Here is a 26,432-nt window from a genome sequence, read left to right on the forward strand (position 1 = left end):
GTTATTCTAAATTCTTTTTTCGAAAAAATTTAATTTTTTGAAATTTTTTTCCCAAAACCAAATAATTTTTCAATTGAATACCGTAATGTTGTGATCAATGATACAGCATATTTTTTAAATGTATATTTTATATATATTAAATAAATTTATTTATATTTTATAAAATTGTTTATATTGAGCGATTTACTTCCAATGATTTAATACAGCTTCTTTTAATAGAATTAAAGGTTAAATATATCAAAATTTACTCTAGGATACAATAGAAGGGGTTCCTGACAGCCTATCCATGTATATAATACACCTACACAAATACTTATTTGATTCGATTTGAAGGTCAGCACAGTTTTTGTGATCGTTTATGTATCCGGATTAGTTCTTTGTCCAACAATTTTTTTTTCTTCAAAATGGAAATTGAAGACTATATTCTTCTTATAACGTATTGCGGAAGGAACTTTAATGATACTTTTAAAATTCAGCATTATAAATCTAATGCTAAGACATCTCAATCCCTTAACTAATAATAAATTCAATTTGACATATTCCATTTTCAAATGGCAGAAACCGTTTTTGAAGAGTGAAACTTTTCAAACATCTTTTTTTCATCTATACAAAATATGAGATACCCTAGTACACACGTTAAGATAATTATAGCTTATAAAATTCTCGACATTAACTTTATTTTTATCATTTATAATTATAAGAACAAGAATTAATATATTCTATTTCGATTAACCCTTTAAGAAGTAATTTCCTTATAATTTTACAGTTACCGATGTCCAATGTTCCATCCTAGGAATGTACTTTCTTAATTTGAATTTGACTGTTAAAAAAAATAAATTATATTATATTAGTAAATGATATTTCAACCTTAAATAACCTGTGAAAAAATGAAAATGTCACCCACTGAATACTGTCTTCTACTCACTCTCTTTCTTAATTAAAGATTTACCACGTCGTTATTTTTATTGTATCACGCAACCTTTTCTTCAAAAAGAAACAGAAAAAAGGCCCGAAATTATTTGGTAGTTAGCCGAATACCAGCGCTATTTATATCTTATATATTCGCTGTCTATCACTGTCATATTATTTCTTCATCATTTTTAAAATGAATTACATATTATTAAAATCGACATAGTATTTTATTCCATACCATATTATAATATTACTTAGTAATATTAAATTAAAAGAGTAGTTATGATAAGTTACTATATTATTTATATGAAGAAATAGCCAAAATTTCTTCATAGAAATAATAAAATGGGCAATAGATATATTAAATGAACGACGAGGGATCAACATGAAATTATATTCCTGTTCTTTTGGAAACAGAACGTATGTATAGAATAACATTACATTGTTTATTTATAAAAAAAAATACATTATAAAATAGCCATGACGTATCAAGGGAGAAGAGGGAATCGATATATATATATATATATTGTAGTTATATCCTTTGCCAAAAAGATGACACCTAACTTTAACGGATAAAATGTTTGATCTAAACATTACTTTTGGTAATTGAATTGTAGAAAAATGTAGCTCTCCCAGATTGAAACACTTCCTATACGCAAGTTTTTTAATCAAAAACTTCGTTATTTCAGTTAAAAAAGGTTGCCTTTATGAAAGAGATATTAGCTGTAGCACGTGACTTTACATATATTCTCTGATGATGATGAAATAAAAAGCTTGTAATATTGTACAAAGTCTATTAGGTTTTGCCTTTTAAGCATAAAAAATACATTTCCCACTTCATGAGGTTATGTGATTGACTTTTAGTCCACTCCAGATATTAGTAGAACTCATTGCTGTAGTATTCAAATTAACCTTGGTAGTATTTACATCTGCATCAAATTACATATACAAAGTATAATTTTGTACATATAAGTTATAATAATCCGAGCTCTTTTATAGAATAAATTATGAGCTAAATTACTAATTACTATCTGGATTTTTTTTTTCATTGACTACCAAAGAAGTTCAAATAAAATATTCGACTAGTACTAAATAACTATACAAAAAATATTTATTTCAAAAATGTACCCTAATATTACAAAAATGGGAATTATAAATTATACGTACGTACGTATAAACAATAGATAGAAGAATAATTATTTTGCGTGATTTTCCTAAAAAACAATTATAAGAGAAAGGGTTTTCTTTTAGCTGTATAAGCCAAGGTTTCATACATGAATTATAATGTTAGCTTGGAGATTCATTATCTTTGCTTATGTTGAATGATTTGCATATTATGATATGCAAAGTCGCAAAAAAATAATGACATAGGATTGAAGCGTGTGACCTGCTGCCTCTTAATTAATTATAAATATTTTTGTCAAATGGTGAAAATAATAACGTAAATTTAATAGATGAATTATCATGGCAACCTGTACAAATAGTTCTATTTGTAACAAAAGTATGAGATAATGTAACCTTTTACATAACAGGAAATATAAATTAATATTTAACACGTCATTTATTCAACCACTCTTGAATGGTTTTATAGCTGGAGTCCATCCAGGCGATATTATTCTTCGTTATTTCAATAGCTTGCTCTGCGGTACGAGTTGCTGAACTAAACTCATGTTCGTGAGATTTTTTAAATTGAAGTAGCTGCAAAAAGGTGAATAATTATTCATTTCTACTTAATGATAATAACTATAATATAATCAAACCTCTTCAAGTTCAAACTCCGTATTCCTGTCAGCCATAATGGATTGAATAATTCCAGAAAATGAAAAAGCAGCACGGGAGTAACTGAAAGTATAAGTAAAACTTATTAACTTTTAAATCCCACACAACTTAATAATAAATTAATTACTAATTAGCGATTTTATCCCAGTTTTGACGAATAAAGTCAAAGGCAAGATCTCTTCCAATTGTTTTACGGGCAATTGATGAAATGATACCGTTACCATCTTGTTTCCTTATTCCTGATTTTGGATCAATGGCTCTTTGTAAATATCTATAAACAAATTTAGGATCTTCGGTTTAAGCCAATTCAAATAAACACAATATATATACCGATTGAGAAGCCATATTTCCTTGGTACATGACAATGCAGAAAGCATAATAACCTTATCACTTGCAACATCTGATTGGAGATACTGTCTCCATAAAAATTCCCACTCGTCTTGACTCCCTTCAGCAATGGCATAGCAATATACTTTAGATCTTATATCAACCCCTATTCTATACGAAGGAGAGGGATTAATTAATATTATCAAATTAAGACATTTACTTGTTGGTATCAGGAGATGCCTTCCATGTATCAAAATCTCCCTTTACTCTATTCAAGCAATCTTCAAGTCCTACTTTACATGCCCAATCAATTACTTTGACTCTGAGAAGTTTTTCAAGATGGTTATCAGTGTCCTTGGGTTCATATCCTAAATCATTGTAAATCGGTGTTATAAGTTTTTTAATGTACTCCTATGAAATAAAATGAAGAAAAAGTTAAATTATAATTTATTCCTAAATATTATTTACCTTAAAATTTCCATAAGCAGCAGTTCTTCTCAACATTTTTTCCAAGTAGGACATTCCCGTAAGAGCTGAAGACCAGGGCACATAATTATTTTCTTTAGCCAAATAAGATGTGACACTAAGTGAAATATTGTAATCTAATCTTCCAGATCTAGCAAGATTGAGAGCATCATCAATGATTTGTGCGCGATTGGTGACATGGATGTCTTCGTGTGTTGTTTTTAAATTATCGACGATGAGATTCCAGGTATTATCATCGTAATTGACTCTGTAATAGCCTTTTTAGGAATAATAATGAAATAAAATTTCAATGCATAGCTATTCTTAAATCTCAATTAACCTACCAGTTTCTTGAATATTAAAAATAACGGGAGTATTAGCTTTAATATCTATTGGAAGATTTATTTGTTTTGATTTTTCATCTTTTTTCAACCAAGCCTCGTTATATGTATTGTCGAAGTCTCTTCCAGGCGTTGTAAAGGTAAGAGGAATCCACCAACTGTAATTATGAGTATCATTGCTTTTTCCATTAGTATTCAGAAGGAATCTTTCCTAGAAAAAGTCATAGTTATTCATTCGATCATAAGTTATAATTATAATATCCTTACTTGTGTAAGGGAAAGAGTATTCAATTCATAGTTCCTCGTAATTGTGACCACTGGATATCCCATTTGAAGAGTCCATGTATCCATTATATTTTTTACGGTGACAGTTTTAGGTAATTTCTCATCAATATGAGCTTGCTCAGTCAAATGTCTCCACAAATCATCTTGCTCAGCCGCGTCAAATTTACTTCATGAAGAAATAAAAGAAAAAATGAACCATATTTATGTTGATTAAAAAGTATATAATTTCTTACAGCTCTGTCAAGTATTTTGTTAGACCCTTTTTAAATGAATCCATTGTTAGAAAATGCTGCATCATCCTTATAATTGAAGCTCCCTTAGAGTAGGATATCTTATCAAAGATTTCATTAATTTCAGAAGGATTCTTAACAGGGATGGATATAGGATGTGAGGATTCCAATGCATCAATTCCAAAAACATGTTGTAAATCCACATAAACAAATTGATCCATAAATTTTAATTCCGGTCTTGCTGCTTCAACACCCAGATATTCCACATATGAGGCAAATCCTTCATTTAACCAAAGGTCCGTCCACCATTTTGGAGTAACAAGATTTCCTACAAGATTATAATAGAATAATTATTAAAAGAGTTAGGGTATATATTGCATTATATTTTACCAAACCATTGATGAGCCAATTCATGGCTGACTACAGTTGCAATCTTTTGTTTGCTTAGTATTGAAGAAACTTTTTCTTTAAAAAGTAAAGCAATTTCTCTATATGTTATGAGACCCCAATTTTCCATTGCACCTGCAGCAAAATCAGGAATGGCAATCATGTCCTTAGAAAATATAATTTAATTATAAATGAAGTTCATCATAAAAAAATCACAGCATCTTACTTGCTTTGGTAATGGATACTTTACTCCAAAAAAATCCTCAAAATACTTTAGAATTTTAGGTCCAATTTCTTTTGCAAATCCTGTTTGATCCATAGCTGATTTTCTCGCCCAAATTCTAAACTTTGTTTTATCTTGATTTTCTGTAAGTTCGTCCCTGTGTTCAAATTTAGAAACAACCATTGCTACCAAGTAAGTGCTCATGGGTTTGGATTCTTGAAATTCATCAAAAACATATCCCGTATATCTATCCCTAATTAATTTACACATTATAGCAAAAGAGATAAGAAATCATATGAATGCTTACAATCCTTTAATTTCATTTTTCTTCGGCATATTGGAAATAGACTCCATGTCAGGGAGCCTACCAATTGTTATTTTAAATTTTGCTTTGAGTCCAGGCTCATCAAAACAAGGAAAGGCTCTTCGAGCATCCGTGGGTTGAAATTGAGTAACAGCAATGTATTCAAGTTCATTTGTATCCTCAGTCTTATACGAACTTCTATAGAAACCCTTCAGGTTATCACCAAGAATCCCAGTAAATTTCATTTCCATTTCATAGTCAACTCCTTTTTCAAGAGATTCACTCAAAATAGTGATGAAGAATTCCCGCTCCTTGTCATAATTTGTACTTTCAACCCCTATAGGAGTATCTGATCCTTTCTTTTTCACCACCAATGACTCCGTATTAACATCAATATCAAAACTATGAAGTGTAATGTTTTTGGACCCATCTTCAATGCATTTGAAATCAATTTTAATGTGCCCATCGATTGTGAAGTTACCAGGTTCTAAGAAGGGAAGTAATCTAATAACGTAGAGCTCGGGTTTTAAATGCGTTGGAAGTCGTACATCTGTAATCTGTGGAATAACCAAAAGTTTACTATAATTGTGAGCATTTTTTAACAACTGAATGGTATAATATAAAATATACTTGATAATAATTCATTATTAGTTTTATTTAATAATATTATTAATTATAACAGTATGGGGAGAAACTCAAGTACATATGAGTAACTAAACAAAACATATGGTTCCTACAAAATTTAAAACTTAATAATAATTAGTGATTACGTACGTTTGACCCCAGAGGAATATGAAATTGTATGACGAATATTAAGAAAACAAAGAAGTAAGTGGGAAAAGCGATCATGTTGACTTCACACACGGCTTTTCGACAACTAAATAAGGAATCCACTTTAAACGTTATTTATAGTTGCATAGAATTTTAATGATCATCGAATTACTGAATACATATTTTCTTTGATAGGTACTCTCTACTTCTAGCTATATAGTTCTCTCTACATTTCTCTCTCTCCCTCTATCCATATGGTTACTACAGGCGTGTTGAAAGAACTCTACTTCCCCTATCAGATAATTAATTATGTATTTGCTCTCAATTTGCATTACATAGTAAGTGAACAGCGAGTGACCAGTCTTTGCATAATAATGTAAATGCCTTAACCATATATAATACTAGAAACCTGTAAACGAATGCAAGCGCACCCGCTACAAATAGGATAGAAGAACTAAGACATTACAACAATGGCCAAAGACATTACATAGCTTCATAAGTCCACTTTAAGTCGACCATTTGTAACATTTTTAAGGAAAAAAAAGTATTTGTTAGATTTAAATTGTCAAACCTATACCTATATAAAAAAAACCGGGGCTGTGAAATTCATAAATCGCAGCTATTATAAAATTATTTAATTCCAGCCTATTACATGCCTCTTTTTTAGGTATAGGTATATATTTGACTATTTGAATCTAATAAATAGTTTTATCATAAAAATATGAAAAATTGCCTTATGAACTTATGTTATGTTATTGTAGTAATTTCTCAGTTCTTCTGCCCCATTTGTAGCGGGCGCGCCTGAGTCTTCACTTACAGGTTTATAGTATTATATGAAGTGGTGAAAATCCGGTGTATTTTTTTCTGGCCCGTTTTTTTGGAATTGGTGATTTGAAGAAGGAATTTTCTTTTCCTTAGTAGTTGTCATTAATATTTAATTCCTGAGTGGCTCATAAAAAACGGAGCGTAACTCTGAAGATTTGTTGCGGACCTATAATTGTAAGTCCTTTTTGGACTCAGAGAAAAATTGGGGATCGACATCGCAAGGTTAATAGAAATATGTATTTCTATTAACCTTGCAATATCGGATTAATTCTAGAAAATATCCTTGCTTATATATTATTTTCTCTTTCCTCTCTTGTCACAGCTGATTGTAATTGATCTTATGTAACGTCAACAGCATTATTATTTCTCCCCTTCAAAACATTCTTCAAATGGTTAGGGTTACAATTAGTGTGGGTTTCGGTCTGGAAATCCTAGACCTGTCTGAGACCGTTATATTTTTTGTTGAATCGAATTAGTTCGGACCAACAAAAAAGCTCGGCCTGGACCGGTCATATATAAAAATTCGGTCTAGTTCGGTACTAAAATGTCGGTTTAGACCGGTTTTACAGATAAATTGTTTAATACATGACATCATATGTTTTTCAAGTATAATAACGTTATACGAAGTTTAAAAAGAGATAGTTCGTATTAATTTTGATCCCAACATCTCTTACATGTATTCAGTATTTGTTCTAGAACCTACCCTGCACTGTTGTCATTGTTTTCAAAAAAATGAATGACAGTTGATCTAGAAAAAAAAGGGTCCCTCATAATATATGATATCTAAAAAATTCGGTCTACAAAGTGAGACTGAAATAAATTGGTTCAGGGTCTGAGACCGGGGTCTGTACCGAAAAATCGGTCTAGAAAAAATCACTTAGACCGAACCGGGGGGAAAAAAAATCGGTGCTGGATCGAGTATCAACTCTAGTTACAATCTTTATTTTCGGTTTCTTTTTTTTTAACATGCCTATTCTACACTGGATTTTCATCGTTGATTATATGTATACCTTAACTATCAAAAAACCTGTTGAGAATGACTCTACAAAAAACTACAATGAATACACACCAATGATTAATTACAGGGTTATCAGGTCTAACGCTTAGTTTAAAAAAAAAAAAATTCAAAGATTAAATTTTTTTGCTCCGCCCAAAGATTTGATGAGTTGTTGTATTGTTATAATTTTAAGTTCTTGTTGGACTCCGGGTATAATTGAGAATCCACATTGGAGCAATTCTTGGCCATGTCCTTGTTTTTTTCCTTCTCTACCTCCTCCCTTGTCACACATGACTGAAGCTGATATAATGAAACGTTATTAAAGCGAAGCTGATCTTCTCCAAACCATTATTCAAGTCATCAGGGTTACCATATTGTTTTTCGGTGTCTTTTTTTAAGATGCCCAGAAGGCTCACAATTAGCACCTCCAGTGATGATTGATATTCTATAAGTTTTCCTGCACGTCATACTTTCTCTTTCTATTTCGAAATTGGACACAGCGATACTGAACATTTGAATATAAATTATCACCGCCTTTTAATAATAAGGAAATAAGTTCGTAAGTTCGAAAAACTTATTATCGGAGTAGGAGGAGAGGGCCTCGACTTGATCGATCACAATTGCTCGAAAAAGTTTCTACGTAGGGTTAGACAATCATTGGAGATTGTAAGATATATTTTCTATGTATGGTTATTGTTTATAGTAATTTTCTGTTTCAGGAATTCATGGATTTGTTGGCAAAGAAGTTCATCTCTATAATACCTATTATCTTCATCCCGTAATTATACTATAACGGTTCATGATTGATACAAGACAGAGTTGTAGCATTTTATTTAATGAGATCTGATCTCCTCTAGCCTCTAGTACCGAATGGTCCATTGAAATCTGAACACTTACTAATTCAATTAATACTAATTATTATTTAAGATTGAATAATTGAAATTAGTTCATTTTAGATATATTAAAGCATAAACAATTATTTACATTATAAGACAACCCTGAGTTCTCTTGCTTACATACAAGTCGAGAAAATGGCAATAGAAAATAATCGACAAATTTTCATTCCTGTACTCCAAGCATTTGGGCATTTTCAGGACCACTGTCTACGCTGTTAGCAAGTCCAAACCTTTGAGAGGAAGAATGACCCTGCCATAAAGGCCAAACTAGACCTGGAGGAGTTAAAGAATATAGTCCAGGCCAATCCCCTCAAGTCCACCTTTGGGTGCATGTCGAAGGGAAGGCCGTCAGTGTCTGTCAATTAAATACCAAGGCCTTTAAAGCTACTGTAAGCCAGCACATAGACACCATGACAGAGGACTACATCTGCAACGTGTGCTGGGCCTTCCGCTGCCCCCTGGAAAACCTAATTTCCACTGAGGACGGCTACATTAATGATAAAGAGAGCTCAGAGATACATCTATTTATAGTATTAATTTTGTTGAAATTCTATTGTAAGTTATATGTTGTCGAAGTTTAAAATTCAAAGCATTCAGATTTGAATGGATCACTCGATAGAGCGTCAGAGCAATTATTTCTTACACTTTACAGAATTTATTTGCAAATTCAATTATTAAAGTGAATTTTTGATGGTTGTGTAGTAGTTTTCATTGCACTCTTAGTGGTCCCTAGCGAACATTTTTTTAAATATTGCAGCCTACTAAATTTGGACAAATATTGATAAATTGTTTTTATAGCTTTACCCCCTAATATGGGAAGGGAAGATAATTAACTATAATTGATAATCATTCATTACTTTTGCAGGTGGCTTTGGTGTGTCTGTATCATCTCCTCCACCTTCCCCTTCCGTTGTTGTTCCAGTAGATGATGAACCATTGACTCCAATGTAGTATGTTAGCAAAGCAACAGCAACTAATGAAGCCAGTACTCCGGCTATTAATATATAGGCAGTCTGTTGAAACAAAAATAATTTTTATTCATGGATAATTGTACAAATATATCATGCAGATGCATTCGACTCAATTATAAATTTTAAGAAAATTATTTTTACTTTTAATAAGTAATTGATTTTTAAATTTTTGAGAATGAGAAACCCGCATTTGTCAAAAAAAAACAAAACACCCCTGCTATTAAACTATAACAAGGTTAGTCAGCAATGATTTTCAGTTTTCACTGGAAGTTTACTAGCATAGTGGTTGACATCATTAGGACCCCAACTGCAGGAATATAACGATAGAGAATCATTGAAAAACCTAAATAAGAAATCAATGGATAGAACAAATTGTAATTACCAGTTTTCTTACTTTTTATGTATCACATATATCCAAACAAATGCGCCCAATGACGTCAGTATAAAGAGAGAGAAAGAAAGAAATTTAATAAATTTAATTTGTTTGCCTTACAATTTACTTGTAACATAAGTGCAACCCGAGGTTAATAGAAATACAAGGTTATACCACAACGCATGTACGACTGATTTTTGACTTCCACCACACTTTTTAATAATTACGTCATAGAATATGATTGGTTGTGTGTGTTTTTTTTTAAATCTGCCTGTCTTGTCCAGCAGTTGGTACGATACATCAAATTGAAAATTCTAGTAAGCCGATTACATCATGGTCTAACTTTGTATTTCTATTAACCTTGATGCAACCGAGATTTTAAGTTCCATCTGGCAAATTTATTTATTGACTAAATACTTAAATGGTTGTAGAAAAAATGACGTAAGAGAGGATAATTTGATAGGGAGTTAGCACTAGAATATTTAAAGATTTAAAAAAAAGAAAAGCATTTGTTTATTTCCATTGAAAAAAAAGACATTTCCTGTTGACATTTTTCTTAAGAAAAGTTTGTTAAAAAAAAGGACATTTTTTGATAAATATTACATAAAAAGACATTTCTTGCAGACGTTTTTCTAAAGAAAGTATATACTTTGGCAGGTGCAGTTGTTATAAAAGAGTCTTTGAGTGAGTTGATGTGAGTGATTATCAGAAAATGGACAAAATCGAGGTTCGAGCTGAATTTAAAGATTTGTTTTTGAAAGTTTAACTTTGTAATAGATTCATACAATAGCAGACATATAAAAGCTGGCTATATTAAAATTTGATGTTTCAAAGTCAATCCAACTCAGAATAATTAACAATTATTTTGCAGAAAAAAATGCAGAGTACTATTTGGACGGGTTACATAGATGAGAGTATCGTTGGGATAAGTGTTTAGAGTTATAAGGAGACTATGTAGAAAAATAAATGAAAAAATCAGAAAAAATGTCCTGTTAGGTCCGAAACTTTTTTGACCAGCCTTGTATACTCTTAAAAATTGTATATTTTTTTTTAATGAAAGAAAGAAAAAGGTTCTGCACATATATGTATACTTGCCCCAGCCCTTCACACGGTTAAGCCGCCCCTGGTCCTACTACCATCAGGGTGGGTCCCATGGGGAGAAACCACCCATGGAGCATTCGAAGGGATCTCAGGCCTTATGTAAGGACTAGAAGACAGAAGGAAACAGACCTATTTTTATAAGGAGGGTTTTTAAAGATACAGAAAATTGATCTTTTTATATAAAAGTCAGTGTAAAAAAAAATACAACATTGTTTTTCAAAATGCTATATGGCTTTAGAAGGAAAATGAGGAATGCATCCAATGATTGATTTGTTACCACTTACCTTCTTCTTGATAAACAATCCATTGTCCGATCTAAATTTGGATGGGCTCTCCTCGTTCCCCATGAAGCTAAAATGTGAATAAAAGAAGAACAAATTAGGATAACTTTTTAATAAGGAGGAAATATCAGGAATGAAGCGTTAGATTTTTTTTAATGTCAATTTATATCCTAGATCAATATTTGCAGAGTAATTAAAGTTTATCATCTTACTTTTTCCTTTAAATAATTCTCTGTACGAATTCAAGAAAAAAAAGCCCCATTGCGGAAAGTGTATAATTTTATCAAGAAATTAAAAAATTTTACATCATAGTTCAGGGTACGGACGTCATCATTCTTAAGGTAATGGGGAGGGGGGTCTTAACATTGTAGTATCAACCCAGGATAAAAGAATTGTGCAAGGTTGTATCCGATTCAGTTTCAGTGGTTTTATCGGTCCCGGTTCATTCATTTCAACAGTTTCGGTCTTAGTCTCGGTTCAGCTTTATCGGTCTGGATACTTTTTATATATTAGATACAAGTAAGACTGTAGGTACCTTATACGCAGAGTGCATAGTGCTCTAAGTTCCAACAAGTGCCTCGAAAACTAAGGTTGCTTAAGACAAAAGTTTTCAAATTGGGGGCCGTGAGGGGAGGCTTGGCGGGGGTTGGAAGATGTAGAATTGAGGATTGCTTTCAGTCTACACATAAATTGTACAACACATGATTTGTATAAAGGGACCTTAGGCTTAAAATGTATTAGCGTAGGAGGGCTTTGGTATAGTTAAGTTTGGGAAACCATGGCTTAAGAAATGTTATAGTTATTATATTATAGGGACCCTACAAGCTTAGTAGCGGACCTGGAGCAATAATGATGCCAAGTTTGAGCAAGATCTGTAGACTGGTATATTTGAAACAGCTGGAGAAGTCAGCCAATCTCACTACTGCTCAACGATTTTTACATTTTTCGGTTTTGTCTCGATTTTTACCCCCCATTTTGATGAGTGTTAGCTTGTTTGCATGTCACACTCGTAGACCCACGTCTCATTACCAGTTATAGGGGGTTCCATGAACGTTAGATAAGAATTCGCACGATCAAGCATGTCCGAAGGTACTTGCTCTCGGTACTGTTTTTGCAGAAAGTTCAGCTCTTCTGGAACAAGACGTGCAGCAACGCGTCTCATGCCCAAATTTTCTGTTATAATGGTATCAAATGACTCGTGTTTGATGTTAAGGCAATATGATAACTCCCTTGAGTTGGTAGAGGACGAAGGTCGTCCATAACGCGGTATGCTTTCTACAATCTCACACCTCTCCTTGATCGCTTTGTACCGCTCATATGCATAGGCCTTTCATAAAACTGATTCACCAAAAGCTTCTTCTAACATTTTCAACGCAGCAGCACATGGAATTTTGTTCGCAAAATTTAAAGCAAACTCTTTGTCCAATAATTTTGTTCATTGTAAAAATCGTGGAGTACTAATGAGGTAGCATGACTTATCCAGCTATTCCACGCAAACAGGTCGCGAAATCGTGCTCAAACTTTGGATCATAATGAAAGACAGTGCCCTGACCTTAAAAAGAGTATTTGAAGCCCTTCAGGGCCGGCAATTTAAATTAACAATCCCTGGTACTTTTTTGAAAGAATGTGTATTGTATTTTCTCTATATATTCTATATTGGAACGAAAGTACAAGAACCGAGACTGATAGACAATATATTGCGGTCTCCGTACTGGTTCTAGAGGTCCAAGAACCGGAACCGTTAGAATCTCTGGAACAATAAGGGCACAACCTTGCCAAGTACCCTTTGAAGTTTGGCATTTTGCCTATTTACTTAAGATAAACTAATCTTAACATCTAATTTTATCAACTCCGTATATATAAATATTTAATTTTACACTTATATACGTATAATGATCACCAGTTGTGGGATACAGACTCATCGTATTCACCCAAGCCAAAAATGTCCCCTTTCTGATTTTAAACTCACTCCTTTGTCCAATTCAGGAAGTATCATCTAAAAATAGGTTGTTCAGGTTTAAAAGTATGTACTTGCTACATCAAATGTATTATTGGAACCTTCTTCTAAATACTTTCAGTTATGGAACTTCTCCTAGGAAACAAACTTGAATGCTAGTTTCTCTGCTTGTAGCAAAAGTAAACGATCTATATCTAATAATTACTTCTATAAATTTTGAACCCCTTAATTTTTTGTTGCTATAAGTTGTTTTAGCCGATGTAGTCAAGGAAAGGAAATACTCGACCAGAGTTAACTTAGTGAGGGCACATTCACAAAATATATTTTCAGGAATTCTAAGTTGATAAAGCACCTTACTTTACAAACTAAGTGATTAGTTACATCTTCTTGCTTAAGAAGATAATATGGAACAACTTCTACTAACCTATTTAATTGTGGTGAAATGTGGATATAAAATTCACGAGACTTGTGATCAAAGTCATGGTTAATTAAGCAAGTCAAACAGATTAAGGCTTGTTCACTGACACTTGATGCTGTTATATTGAAAAATATTTAACCTTTAGCAAGCGTTCTTTTTATTTCAGACCATTGCCTTGTAATAACACGATTGATCATAAAAGTCTGGCGAACATTGCAGAAAAGGTGGATAGAGTTGTGTTCAGAGTTAGAATAATTGGCTACCAATTCAATCATATTGAAGTTCTGGACTGTCTGATCTGTTAAAAAAAAATTCAATTTTGTCAAAGGGGTAATTTGATTTATCCCATGTAAATGTACATAAGAGGTTGCAGGGGTGTCCTCAGGGAGTGGAATGGAGAGGCTGAATTGTGGACGCCCCGGGATCGAAAGAGGAAAATATACCAAAAGGAATGTATAAACCGAGGAATCAACTTTAATTTAAAGAGGATCGAGGTGGGGAAAAACTCCAGAGGACATTTCTTGGGTTGTAATATCGATCGATCAAAAAAAAAAAGTTACATTTTTGAAACCACAAGACCTCAGTTCATATTTAAGGGGGCCTCAACTATCAAAATCAAATTTTATAAAATAATACCCCCATCCTACTTAAGCAGGGGCATGATTATTTTTTGGGAAAGGCTTGGTTTTTTAGGAATTTTTTTTCAAAAATCCATATCTATTCTTAAAACGTAAATTTTTTTGGGGGAAAAAAATCAAAGCAATTAACAAAAAAATTAATTTTTTTGAAAAAATTTCAATAATTTTTTTTTCAAAAATCCAAAGCTATTTACAAAGAAAGTTGAAAAGTCAGAGCTATTCAAAACCTATTAATTTTTTAGTTCCAAAATTTACATCTGTTTGCGCAAAATTAAATGTTTTGGAACAAAATTTCAAAAATGAAATGACAAATTTTTTGAAAAAAAAATCTCAAATATTAAATTTTTTGGGAATTTTTTTATAAAAATCCTTAACCCATTGACAAAAATTAAATTTCTTTGAAAAAATCTGAGCCAATTTTGACCAAGTTTGGTTTCTCTTTTATTTTATTTATTCGATACTCATGCAGTTATCTAAGATGGTTAATTGAGGTACGTATGGTTGCGGGCAACTCTATGGTAAGGTTTAAACCCCTTAAAAATTTCAAAAATACCTAATATTTCTCAATATATTATGATAATGCTTGGTCGACAATCATTGAGTCTTGTCCAATAACTTCATCATTTCTAATGTACATTGTACGATCTATAATTAACAACCCAAAAAAGTAATAATATATATACTAAGACTAAAGCATTAATTTTTCAACTAAGATTAACTATCTAATCCTCTTCCCAATTCCCTTTTTTAATTCGTATTCAATATACGGGCTCCCTGTTTCCGTTAGTACAATAATTCTTTTTTAATTTTTTTGGTGCATTTTTGAATCTACAAGCCATATTTAAAAAAACTTTGAGACACGGGGAATCGATCTTGTCTTATGAACTTATAAGCAAAAAAAAAAAAAAACTTGCTCTTCAAAGCCCAAGAATTTGTCCTGCTCAGAATTAAACATAGTCTTAGATACGTAACTCAGAATTTTGAACAACTGAAAATTTATATCTAAAGTCTATATGTCACCGTTTTGAAATAAATACCTTAAGCGTTTTTATCAGGGGACATACAGCTATAATATTGTTTAAGAGTTATGTTGTGTCGGTCCTAATTTAGGACAGAAGACTGGAGTCCCGTCCAGTTCAGTCATGGTCCGCTCCATTTCAGTCATAAACCTTATACAGTTCGGTCCTTGATGACGTCAATTAATATATTTTTTCTTTTTTAAATCTGTTCTAAGAGGAGTCATGTATATCAATCAAGAATGTTATTTCGTATCTCTATTTGTGTTTTGGTCTAAAATTTTGTGTATGCGCCTTGAACTTCTTTTGCTCAGTTCATTGACATCACATCTTTTGACTAAGATTCATCTAATGTAGTTTTATAGAAATGAATATTTCGAACAAGGTTAAGTATTTTTCTTTAGATTTAACTATACAAATAAAATATTAATTAAAATCATAATTCATAGTTCTTGAGTCATAATTATGCTCTAAAAAATTATAAAAATTATTTTAAAACAAAAATACAACGTCCTAATCATCTACGTGTATTCTATATTTTTTGATCGAGGTTACGTGAATCCTGAACATAATTCATGTACATAGTTTTTGTTTACTTTTTATTTCAGCCATCTTGTTTCCTTATTCCTTTTTAGTCTCTTTATTACTGACTGTCCGAAGGACTGACAATCGTAAGGACTGTTCACAAGGACTGATAAGACTGGTTCTAAGAATAGAATGGACTAGACTGAATACATAAGAACTGACACAAATCTGTATTATAGTAGATATTAGTTTTAGGTATTTTAAAATTAATTTTGCAATTTTTCCCACTTTCTCCCTCTTCCCAAAATCATCTCCACACCGCTCTCTGGAATTCATTTACCAATAGGTCTCCTCCTTTGGATTAATTTAATTACATCATCAGTAATATTAATTATCCTAATCTAAATTATTCATCCTGCAACTGGTTCACTTTATTTTCCCCCCTTCCCCAAATGCACTAGAGAAGCGATACAGAATCTGAAAGATTAATAAATGAAGTCATTATGTTTTTCAAACATCGGACTCCATCCGATGTAAAGATAAAATAAAAGACGTCTTTTAATGAATTTTGAAGCCAAATGAACGGATATGAACGGATAAAGGCATCCCAAACGAAGAGGTTAGCCTTCAATAGTATGAAACACATAGTCATTCCGTTTTGAATGTGTAAAATTGGTGCAAAAACGACATTAAACCCTTATGGTTTGCAAAACACGACAAGATTTTTTATTTTCTAAAGCTGTTATCATTATTCTTGAAGAGAGAACATATAAGTATGAAGTAATCACTATTGTATGAAAAATTAACTATGAGGCTATAAGTGTGAGTCCTTATTGGACTCGGAGTAGAATTTAAGATCCATATCGGTGTTTATTTCCTTCATCTCATAGGTGTTTGCAGCTGATTTAATATAATTTTGTGACAGCTAAGCTACTCTCTCACAAAAACTTCCCAAATTGTCGAGATTATCACGTTTCTGTTCAGTTTCCTTTATTTTTGCATACCGGCTGGATATATTTTTTACATCACTGCTAATATGCACATATGAACTCCTTGGTGTTTTCATGTAAAGAATAGTTTAGAAGAAGGACAATGAAGCTACCATAACGAGCACCTATAAATTCTTCATCCATGCTAAGCTGTCTTGAGACAAAATTCAAAAAGAAATTCCGTGCAGTTTAGATGTTTATTTATATTTTTACAAAATATAATTTCCCAATTTATCATAATGTATTTTTTTGTACTATATATTGTAAAATAAAGACTTAAAAAAAAAAAAAAAAAAAAAAAAAAAAAAAATCCGTGAGCTACATGCAAAATACTAACTTTTGCCCCAGGTCATCAATACCATAGGGGACGTACTCAAAACCTTCAAAAGTTATTCGTAAACTTTGCTAATCGGCTCAATCGGATTTCACTTATTTTCTATTTATTTAGGGGACTGTTTGTAAAAGTCTCCCTTTATATGTATAGGGTTTGACCTCTACAATTTAACAACTAGCACGATTTTTTAAATGTTTTTTTAAATAAATTAATCATCGTATTTTAATAAAAACCAATAACAAATCAAAATCTAAATCAACTTTTTGTATTATTCTTAGGCATTAATAACGGCTTCGAATCGAACTCGGAAAGGGGAGCAGGTTTTGATGAGAATCTCCTTTGCCATATTCCAGAATTCTTCCCAGATCTGTGATATCAGCTCGGATTTTGTATTGCCGGAGGATCTATTGGTGTATTGCTCAACTGCACCTCATATAATAAAGTCAATTGGGTTGAAGTTCGGTGAGCTTGGAGTCCAAACACAGGATCCAACAAAGTAAAAAAAAATATGACAAGCAAGTAAACGTTTTCTTTGCAGTGAGGAGTGGAACAGAGTCTGCTTGACAGACGACTGGCTTCCCAGCTGCAACTTCCCAATCCAGGGATTGACATGATCTTCAGGACCTTCATGTATTGGTCTTGACCTTGTTTTTTTGTTTTTTTAATAATTTCCTGTGAAATCCTTATCTCTCTGGCAGTCTGACTGCATTTTGTGATCAGCACGCTCTCTTGTTGATTTCTAATTATCTGTAGATTCTTCTAGTTCCTTCCTGACTCTTCAGACAAAGAACCTATCCAGGTTGAAGAAGTTTTCAATCTCAACATTGTCTCGCCTGGCACGGATTGTAAAAATACACTGATCCTTTTCTAGTATTTTGGAATAAATACTTCCTTCATTGATACCAATTTTTTTTAGATGATGCCACCCACTTTTGGCTAGCCACCAAAGCAACAAACAAAGTCCTACCTGTACATGCACTCAAAGCTTATAATTCAACAACAGCAGTAGCTAATTATAAGTGTATCCTACCCGTAGGTATTTCCTTGCAGTCCAACACAGTATGAAATCAAGCAATTAGGCATCAATTAATTATAATAAAAGCCTCACACATATTTCAAATACATGAGTTATATTGATAAAATCTGGAATACACATTTTTATCAGAATAAATTGAATTGTATTAATCTACTTGTCTAAATAGAATAAATAAATTTATACGTCAGTATAAATTAGACGACAATTCATACAAAAGGATATTATTTGCTATGTTTTCATTCGTATGTATGTGTACATTCTATAGAAATATTATTTAATAACTTAAATACTTCAATACAATAGCACTTACAACTACATAATATACGGGGTGGTCCATTGAAATCTGAAAGCTTACTAATTCCTAATTCAATAATTAATTAAGGTTGAGTGATTGAAATTAGTTGAGAAAATAATACTTGAACGTGATGAACGAATTTCCATTCGCGCACTCCAAGCAGTTGGACTTCTCCAGGACTACCATCTACGCTGTTAGCAAGTCCAAACGTTGGAGAGGAAGAAGGGCTCTGTCAAAAAAGCCAAACTGGACCTGGAGGAGCTAAAGAAAACAGTCATGAGGGTCCATGCAAGAGATGTTCTGGTTTCCCACCAGACTGTACAGCTATAAAAAAAGTGGGTGGAAAGAGCCCCTCGACTACAACTTTTGGGTGCAAGGCTTGAAGTGTTCGTCATCCAAACACAGCAGCCTCCAAACGGGTCCTAATTATAGAGTAAGTCTTTGTGATCTAAACCACATCAATTTTGTCCCAGTCTCCAATTGTGGAAGCCTTCAGTTCCTGTAAGAGATTCAACAGTCTTCCTTCTCCACAATACTACAGATACTCTAATCCAATGGGTTCAGATCTGGTAATAATTTAATATTTTGTTTTGATTTAAATCATGGAACAAACAAAATGAAACAATATCTCTACTCCTTACTCTACATTTTAAACATTTCATGCTTGTTCAGATTTCGTTTACGCACGCTGTACATTGTATGTTATATGCCAACCATGTACATTCCTCGTAAAGTTCAAATACGTTTCTTCCAGATGATTCATTGTCTATATTAATTGACTTTTTTTATCTTTGGCAATTAGAGATAAATCCCTAATTTCGACTTTTTATAGTAGAGCATAGATTTTGATTCATAGAAATTTACAAAGGAATGTTTCTCCAGATTCTAAAGGTGATTATGGCATTAAAACCCCTATTGGGGATATTTAGGAATGAATGAACATCCTTTCATGGGTGTTTGATTCTTAAATGCACAAATTGAGAGAGTTTTCATTCGGGTAACGTCATTCCTTTGGATTCCAATGATAAAACTATTTCCTCTACACAGTCTCAACGAATCTTTATGCTCGACTATTACCAATGAAGTGGTGTGGAGTGTATCTACAGCACGCAATCTTTCCGGATAGTAGGTAGTAATTAATTTCCTTACTCATAAAATTAGAACCTCTGTCCGTGTGGATGTAAGAGGGAGACCCGAAGAATGGTAAGATTGTTATATGATCTCTCAAGGGTGGACAGGTTGAAATATCCTAAAATGGCTCGGTAAAGGTAAACCTTCTGTATGAGTGGACAGGTACTAGCAAGTATCTGTATTCTTCAAAAGCAGATAGAGGTCCTTTGAAGACTAAGTTGAGGAGATGAAAGGGGGCTACAAAGATATAATTAGTTGTTCCAGAGATTTTTTGATAAGAAAAGACTCGACTTTATTGCAAATTCGGCACAAAACGATAAATCCTTGATTTCAGCTAGTGAAAAGGGCGTGTTCTTAGTTTCGATAAAACACCGAAGCCTCTTTACTCCTGGATGGAATAAACCTTCAATGAGTTTATTTAATTAATTGTCAGGGGCAGTGGGTGGGCTGGAGGGCCTGTACCCCTCCCCCATTTCCAAAAAAATGTAATTTTTAAAATAAAAAAAACAAACTAAAAAAATGTAATTTTTCAAAGAAAAAATCCAATTTTTTTTTGTAAATATCTGTTAATTTTTGATTTTTTTTTCCAAAAAAATATAATTATTGAATTTTTTTGTGAATAGCTTTGGATTCTTGAAAAAAAATTTCAACAAAAATCCAAAAACCAAGCCTCCCCCCTCCCCACCAAAAAGAATATTTAAACATATATAATCCTGCGGACGCCACTGATTATAGTTCTCCAAGATTTTTTAGCTTGGACATTTTGGAGCCCCTGTAGTCACGAGCCAGCTGAGAAGAACAATTTTGTATGAATATAGTTTCATAAGTGAAGTTAATCTGGTGGTGGTGGGGGGGGGACGAAACGATTTGTGGTGGCATAAAATCTGTGTGTGACATGTCTAGTATGATATGGTAATCCCCTGACAGTTTGAAAAATGTTTTGGAAGATGAACAACTTAGCTATCATGACGTTTTATTCTATCCCACAAATCCCACTCAATAATCATCCGTTACTAGTGTCCGGATTAATTCATATTTGGGCATATTCTTAATACATTAAAAATCCTGATCCAAAACTATGTGAGCTCTTCCTTATCATGATGAGCCAGTCCTTAGTCACAAAAGAGACAGATTCCAAGGGGCGAACTTATTTGACGTTACCTTCTAAATGAGGATGAGAACTAGCCAGAGCTCATCTAGGAACTCTTTCCAAAGAAACAGGAAGACTTAGGGAATAGCTGGATTCCTTTTGGTAAACAAATGTTTGAACACATGAGATAAATTCCCAAATAAAAAGTTTCAATTTAATGAGAACTTTTTGACATACATTAGAGTGTTCAAATAAAGTAGGAATTAGAATAGAAGACCCCCTGATATTTTTTTAAAGCAACCCATTTATTTAATTTTTACATCCCTCACATAGTAAAAAATAGTTGATTACTCGACAAAGTCATGAGCCTTTAGTTGAATTCTAATTAGCATGTTTGATGGCATTCATCTACAACTTCTTTCAACTTATGTATTTCGTAAAGGTAAACATTTTCATGGATGCTAAGTCTGGAGACTTGTTATACGAAGCTGATTAATTTTTATACACTATACATTTGACATTACTATTATGCAAAATATAGCCTAATTATAACAAATAATTAAATTAAGCCCGTAAAATAGTCAATAAAAGTGTGTGTCCACTCTTTTCTTTGAGTACTTAAACAGGATTAACTCCAAATATCAATACTCAATTCTACTTGCCTCCCTCTCCTCTCTATCCCGCTGTCTAATGGAGGATTTTTATGTGACATCAGCCTTTTTCAAGTCAGCCATTTTGAAGGCCTAAACAACCAATTTTTATAGGAATAAATACCATTTTTCATTAACATTAACAAAAGTACTCATCAATTGGATGTCAAAATGAAACCAACAAATAAAAAAGGACATGAATCTGACTCTATCAAAAATGTATCTACCTAATGCATAGTTTTATTACATATCAGACCTGTATATTTATCATATATATATATAATTACAACGTTGGACAATCTCATTTCCATATTGTAGATCAAAATTAACTATTACAGGGAAAGAATAAGATATTTCCCCATTATTATGATAATTTAACCGTCTCTAATTGATCTAAAAAAATGAAACATACAAATTTAGCCATTTTTCGTGCATATTACCTTGATTATATTCAAATATCACATTGACATCAAATAGTAATAAGTATTTCTTTATTCACAAAACCATTAGATGAAGTTCATCAAGATATATTGGAAATTTGTCGATTTGATGTAGTAAAAATATCAACTATGAGTACCTAAGAGGGCGTTGCCTTCTATTATGACCTCAGTGACCTCTTAAAAAAGGTCAATTGGGTATATTATACAGCTGAGATTTTTTTTTTTTCAAAAAATGTATTTTTTTGTGAAAAAGTATAAGTTTTAGAATTTTTTTCCAAAATAATTAATTTTTTGTGAATAACTTTGCATTTTTGATTTTTTTTTCGAAATAAATTTATTCTTTGAAATTATTTTCGAAAAATCCAATTTTCTATGGATCTTAGAAGTTTTTTTTTGCAAAAATTCAATTTTTTTTGAGAAGGTATGAATTTTTGAAATATTTTTCGAAAAATTTATTATTAGAAATTATTTTCCGAAAAATACAATAATTTCGGAACTAATATGGATCCTAGAATTTCTTTTTGCGAAAATTAATTTTTTCTTTGAGAATTTTTGAATTTTCTTCGAAAAAATTTAACTTTTTGTGAATAGCTTTGCATTTTTGAATTTTTATTCAAAAAAAATTTATTATTTGAAATAAATTTTTCAATAAATATAATTTTCTGTAAACTAATATGGATCTTAGAATTTTTTTTCAAGAAATTAAAATTTTTGTGAATAACTGTTTGTTTTTAATTTTTGGTCGAAAAAGTCTATGATTTGAATTTCTTTTTTCAATTTAGTTTTTAATTTTTTCCCAAAAAAATCCAATTTTCTGTGAATTACTATTGACTTTTGAATTTTTTTTCAAAAAAATCTAATTTTCTATGAACTACTATCGACATTTGATTTTTTTCCCTAAATTTAAATTATTCAATTTTTTCTCCAGAAAATATAATTTTCTGTTAACCACTTTAATTTTTGAAATTTTTTTCCAAAAAATTTATTTTTTTGAAAATAAGTGTAGATTTTTGTCGAAAAAATTTAATATTTAAAATATTTTTCCAATAAATGTGATTTTTTGTGTATAGCTGTCGTTTTTGAAATTTTTTGCTAAAAAGTTATTTTTTTGTCAATAGCTGTGGATTTTTCAAATCTATCAAACCCCCCTCGTATAGCAAGGGCAAATAGGCTGGAATTACTCCTATGTCAATCCTCAATCTGAGTCCAGCAATGACTTACACTAATAACTGGTTTTGGAATTCGTTTGTATTTTCATTTTTTTAGTAAGTTGAATTTTCTTTTCTTATTGGAGTAATTCTTATCTATTTCCTTCTCTCCCTTCTCCCTTGTCACAGCTGATTTATTGAAATTTCATGACAGCTTAGCTGCTCTCATCCAAAACATTCTTTAAATTGTTAGGGTAACAACGTTGTTGTTCGGCTTCTTTTTTTAACATGCCCAAAATAGACGACGTATTAATGTACATTAATTTGATAATCCTAAGAATTTGAAGAATGTTTGGGAATAGAGCAGTTTTGCTGTCATGAGGTTGTATTATATCAGCTGCAAGTAGCCGTGAAATAAAGAAAATGAACACAAATCCCTGTTCTTATACAGTAAGGAAATATAGGGCGGAATTATTTCAATCCTCAATTCTACTTTGAGTTCAAAAAGGACTTACAATTATAGTCACCCGACCAAACCTCAAAAGTCTCGTGGACTTTGTTTGTTGTACTTAAAGAAAAATTGATGATCTAATTATACAGGGGGTGGGATGGAAGGGCTGTAGCACCGCCCCCAATTAAAGGTAAATTTGTTTTTTACAAGAAAATTTAATATTTTAAATTTCATTTCCAAAAAAAAATATTTTTTAAGGATACCAATGTATTTTGAAATTTTCCTCCCAAAAATTTAGTATTGGAGATTTTTTTCTAAAATTTAATTTTTTTGTGAGCAACTATAGATTTCTGAAATTTTTTTCCAAAAGAATTTTTTTTTGAGTATAGTTATGTATTTTTGAATTTTTTTTCTCTCCAATAAATTTAATATTTTAAATTCAATTTAATTTTTCAAATATTTTTCTCGAAAAATATAATTATGTGTATAATAGCTGTGGACTTCCAAAAACCAATTTCCGTCTAAGTCCTTTCAAGAAATAGAGTTTGACTTAGTTTTTTTTTCTCTCATAGCTGTTTGAAGATAATCTAATGAAACGTCATGATTGCTAAGCTTTTTTCCTTTAAAACATTCTTCAAATCAAGGTTAATAGAAATACAAAGTTATACCGTTGCGCGTGTACGACTGATGTTTGACTTTTTAATATTGATGTCATATTGCATGAAGGTTTACGTGTTTTGTCAAAGTCTGTCTTTCTTGCCCCGCAGTCGGTCTGATGTATCAAATTGAAAAATCTACCAATAGTGACTTCATAGACTATGATTGGTTTTTTAATTTGTAGAAATCTGTCTACCTTGCCCAGCAGTAATCGAAAATTTTGGAAAGCTCGATTACATGATGGTCTAACCCTGTATTTCTATTAACCATGCTTCAAATGAAATACCATATTAATATTCGGTTTCTAGAATTTACAAACCAATCAATATTCTGCTTTTAATACTATCGTCATTCGTTCCTAAATGGTACAGGCTTAAAATAATATTAACTACTTCAATTACAATTATTAAAACTGCATAATATTATGAGAAAATATTCTACTTGGCCACTTGAGAGGTAAAATTGAAATCCCCCAATCACATGTATGTTGGGTGTGTGCAATTTTCGCTCTCAAATATGTGTATTGTTCATATTTGAGTAATAATAACTTGCTGTTAAAATATTTGAATAGAAAGCAAATTGTCTCGTCTACATAACTTAGTTTCTTCACGTACACAATATGTAGGTATTTTACAAAAAATTTCAAATTCTATTTTTTCCTTTTAAGCCTGTTTTATCTAATAGATGATGGTAAAAAAGACATTTTGATTATACCGAAATCTTGTCTCTTGCTTCAATATTAAGGAAGTTATGACCAATTTATTACCAAAATTCACGCCTTTTTTTTCTAATGGTTAAATTATAACGTACACCAAAATCTGTGATCTAATAAAATATCACATTTCATTAAAACAACACAACTTATTTAAACATCAAGAAAATTGATTGAAATTTTGAGGAATTACAGAGTACAGTCTATTGCAGAAGTGAATATTTTTAATACCTGTAATTGAATTGTATAATATGAAATAAACGCTCCCAGACAATTAATGATAGTTAATGGAAAAAAAGGAAAGGTTAATAATTATGACAAAGTACTTTCATATTTTCCTAATGTCGGGTAAAAATTGATCTACGTCGCATTAATCATTTTTTTTTAAATTTTACAAAATTTTAGATAAATAAATGTTTGTAAGTCCATTGTTATTTATATTTAATCTACTACATTTATTAGTAATTTTAAAGGTTATCTTGAAATAACTTTTTTTCCAGCAAATGGTGCAAATAACAAATGAACAGATTGAAAAAAAAAATTAAAAGTGGTTAAAAGATTAAAAATTTAGTGACATTAAATATAAATGACATCAAATTGATTTTCCTAATTTAAGCAATAAACATTCAGCTGTATTTCTATAGGAGTCTCATAAAAAATACTAGACTTCAGCTCACGCATCTTGCAAGATTTTCCCTCTCCGTAAATCGGCATTTTGTAACACACATACAATATTTGTTTATAAAGAACAGAGGTGTATGAAATATGTCCTAAAAAGCCAGAGCAAATTGAAAATAATGTTTAATTTGCGATTCAGATTCTTATTTATTATCGGTATTTATCTATTTATTACTTTTCTAGCTTATGAATAAAAAATTGTCCCTCCCCTAAAATTAAAGAATTCTTACTTTTTACTAGAAAATTTAAGATTTTTTTTTTTTTTTTTCAAAAGATTTAAAATTTAATATAATTTTCAAAAAAAATTTCCAAAAAATTATCCTTTCTGCCATAGATTTTAGAATTTTTTTGCAAAAAACTTAATTTTTTTTTGAATAGTTGTGGATTTTCGGAAAAATTTATATTTGAAATTTAATTTTTCAATTTTTTCCAAAAAAATACCCCCCCCAAAAAAAAAAAAAAAAAATAATAATATATGTATATAATCCTGTGGACACTTCTGATAGCAAATGGTAGTTTTAACAATTATTTAAAATAATAGAGAATCAGAATCGGCATGGGGAATTTTTAGTAGAATCGCATTGGAATTGGTATCAGGATTATTATTTTTTTTTTTATCGACCCATCATTAAATTTTATATAAAGTACTTCCATTTTTTTTTTTTTTTTTTTTTGAATATGAGTTGAACCAAACGCCTGGGAGCTTTCATTTATTTTAAACAGGGTTCCCTGTATCTTTCTCCCCAGGGTGAATTAGAGTGCACTATATACTCTACACGGATTTTCATACACTCATAAA

General features: G+C 31.4%; 1 protein-coding gene and 2 long non-coding RNA genes across 5 annotated transcripts in view; 1 reads left to right on the top strand and 2 right to left on the bottom strand.

The window, feature by feature from the left end:
- Window positions 1–108: 108 nt before the first annotated feature.
- Window positions 109–1,015, bottom strand: LOC139905813 (uncharacterized). The gene is made up of 2 exons (XR_011780880.1): window positions 878–1,015; window positions 109–820 (listed from the first exon to the last, which is right to left on the bottom strand). It is a non-coding gene; the product is annotated as an uncharacterized lncRNA (long non-coding RNA).
- A 990-nt stretch (window positions 1,016–2,005) lies between these two features.
- Window positions 2,006–26,432, bottom strand: part of LOC121119300 (aminopeptidase N) — a 28,550-nt gene continuing 4,123 nt past the window's right edge. The window contains exons 2-15 of one of the 3 annotated variants that reach the window (XM_040713931.2): window positions 11,472–11,538; window positions 9,600–9,755; window positions 5,257–5,810; window positions 4,953–5,202; window positions 4,730–4,892; window positions 4,343–4,667; window positions 4,092–4,275; window positions 3,828–4,035; window positions 3,487–3,761; window positions 3,239–3,429; window positions 3,022–3,189; window positions 2,819–2,962; window positions 2,673–2,754; window positions 2,006–2,610 (exon numbers count right to left, since the gene is read on the bottom strand). In XM_040713931.2, the coding sequence (XP_040569865.1) occupies window positions 2,470–2,610; window positions 2,673–2,754; window positions 2,819–2,962; window positions 3,022–3,189; window positions 3,239–3,429; window positions 3,487–3,761; window positions 3,828–4,035; window positions 4,092–4,275; window positions 4,343–4,667; window positions 4,730–4,892; window positions 4,953–5,202; window positions 5,257–5,810; window positions 9,600–9,755; window positions 11,472–11,534 (2,904 nt within the window). In that variant the 5' untranslated portion in view covers window positions 11,535–11,538 and the 3' untranslated portion in view covers window positions 2,006–2,469. Of the gene's footprint in view, window positions 2,611–2,672; window positions 2,755–2,818; window positions 2,963–3,021; window positions 3,190–3,238; window positions 3,430–3,486; window positions 3,762–3,827; window positions 4,036–4,091; window positions 4,276–4,342; window positions 4,668–4,729; window positions 4,893–4,952; window positions 5,203–5,256; window positions 5,811–6,027; window positions 6,407–9,599; window positions 9,756–11,471; window positions 11,659–26,432 lie in introns of those variants that run through there. The other 2 variants (XM_040713930.2, XM_040713932.2) reach the window with 2 other exon arrangements.
- LOC139905897 (uncharacterized) lies at window positions 8,143–10,160 on the top strand. The gene is made up of 2 exons (XR_011781020.1): window positions 8,143–8,512; window positions 8,566–10,160. It is a non-coding gene; the product is annotated as an uncharacterized lncRNA (long non-coding RNA).

This window comes from Lepeophtheirus salmonis, chromosome 6 (genome assembly GCF_016086655.4).
Source record: "Lepeophtheirus salmonis chromosome 6, UVic_Lsal_1.4, whole genome shotgun sequence".
Classification (NCBI taxonomy): domain Eukaryota; kingdom Metazoa; phylum Arthropoda; class Copepoda; order Siphonostomatoida; family Caligidae; genus Lepeophtheirus; species Lepeophtheirus salmonis.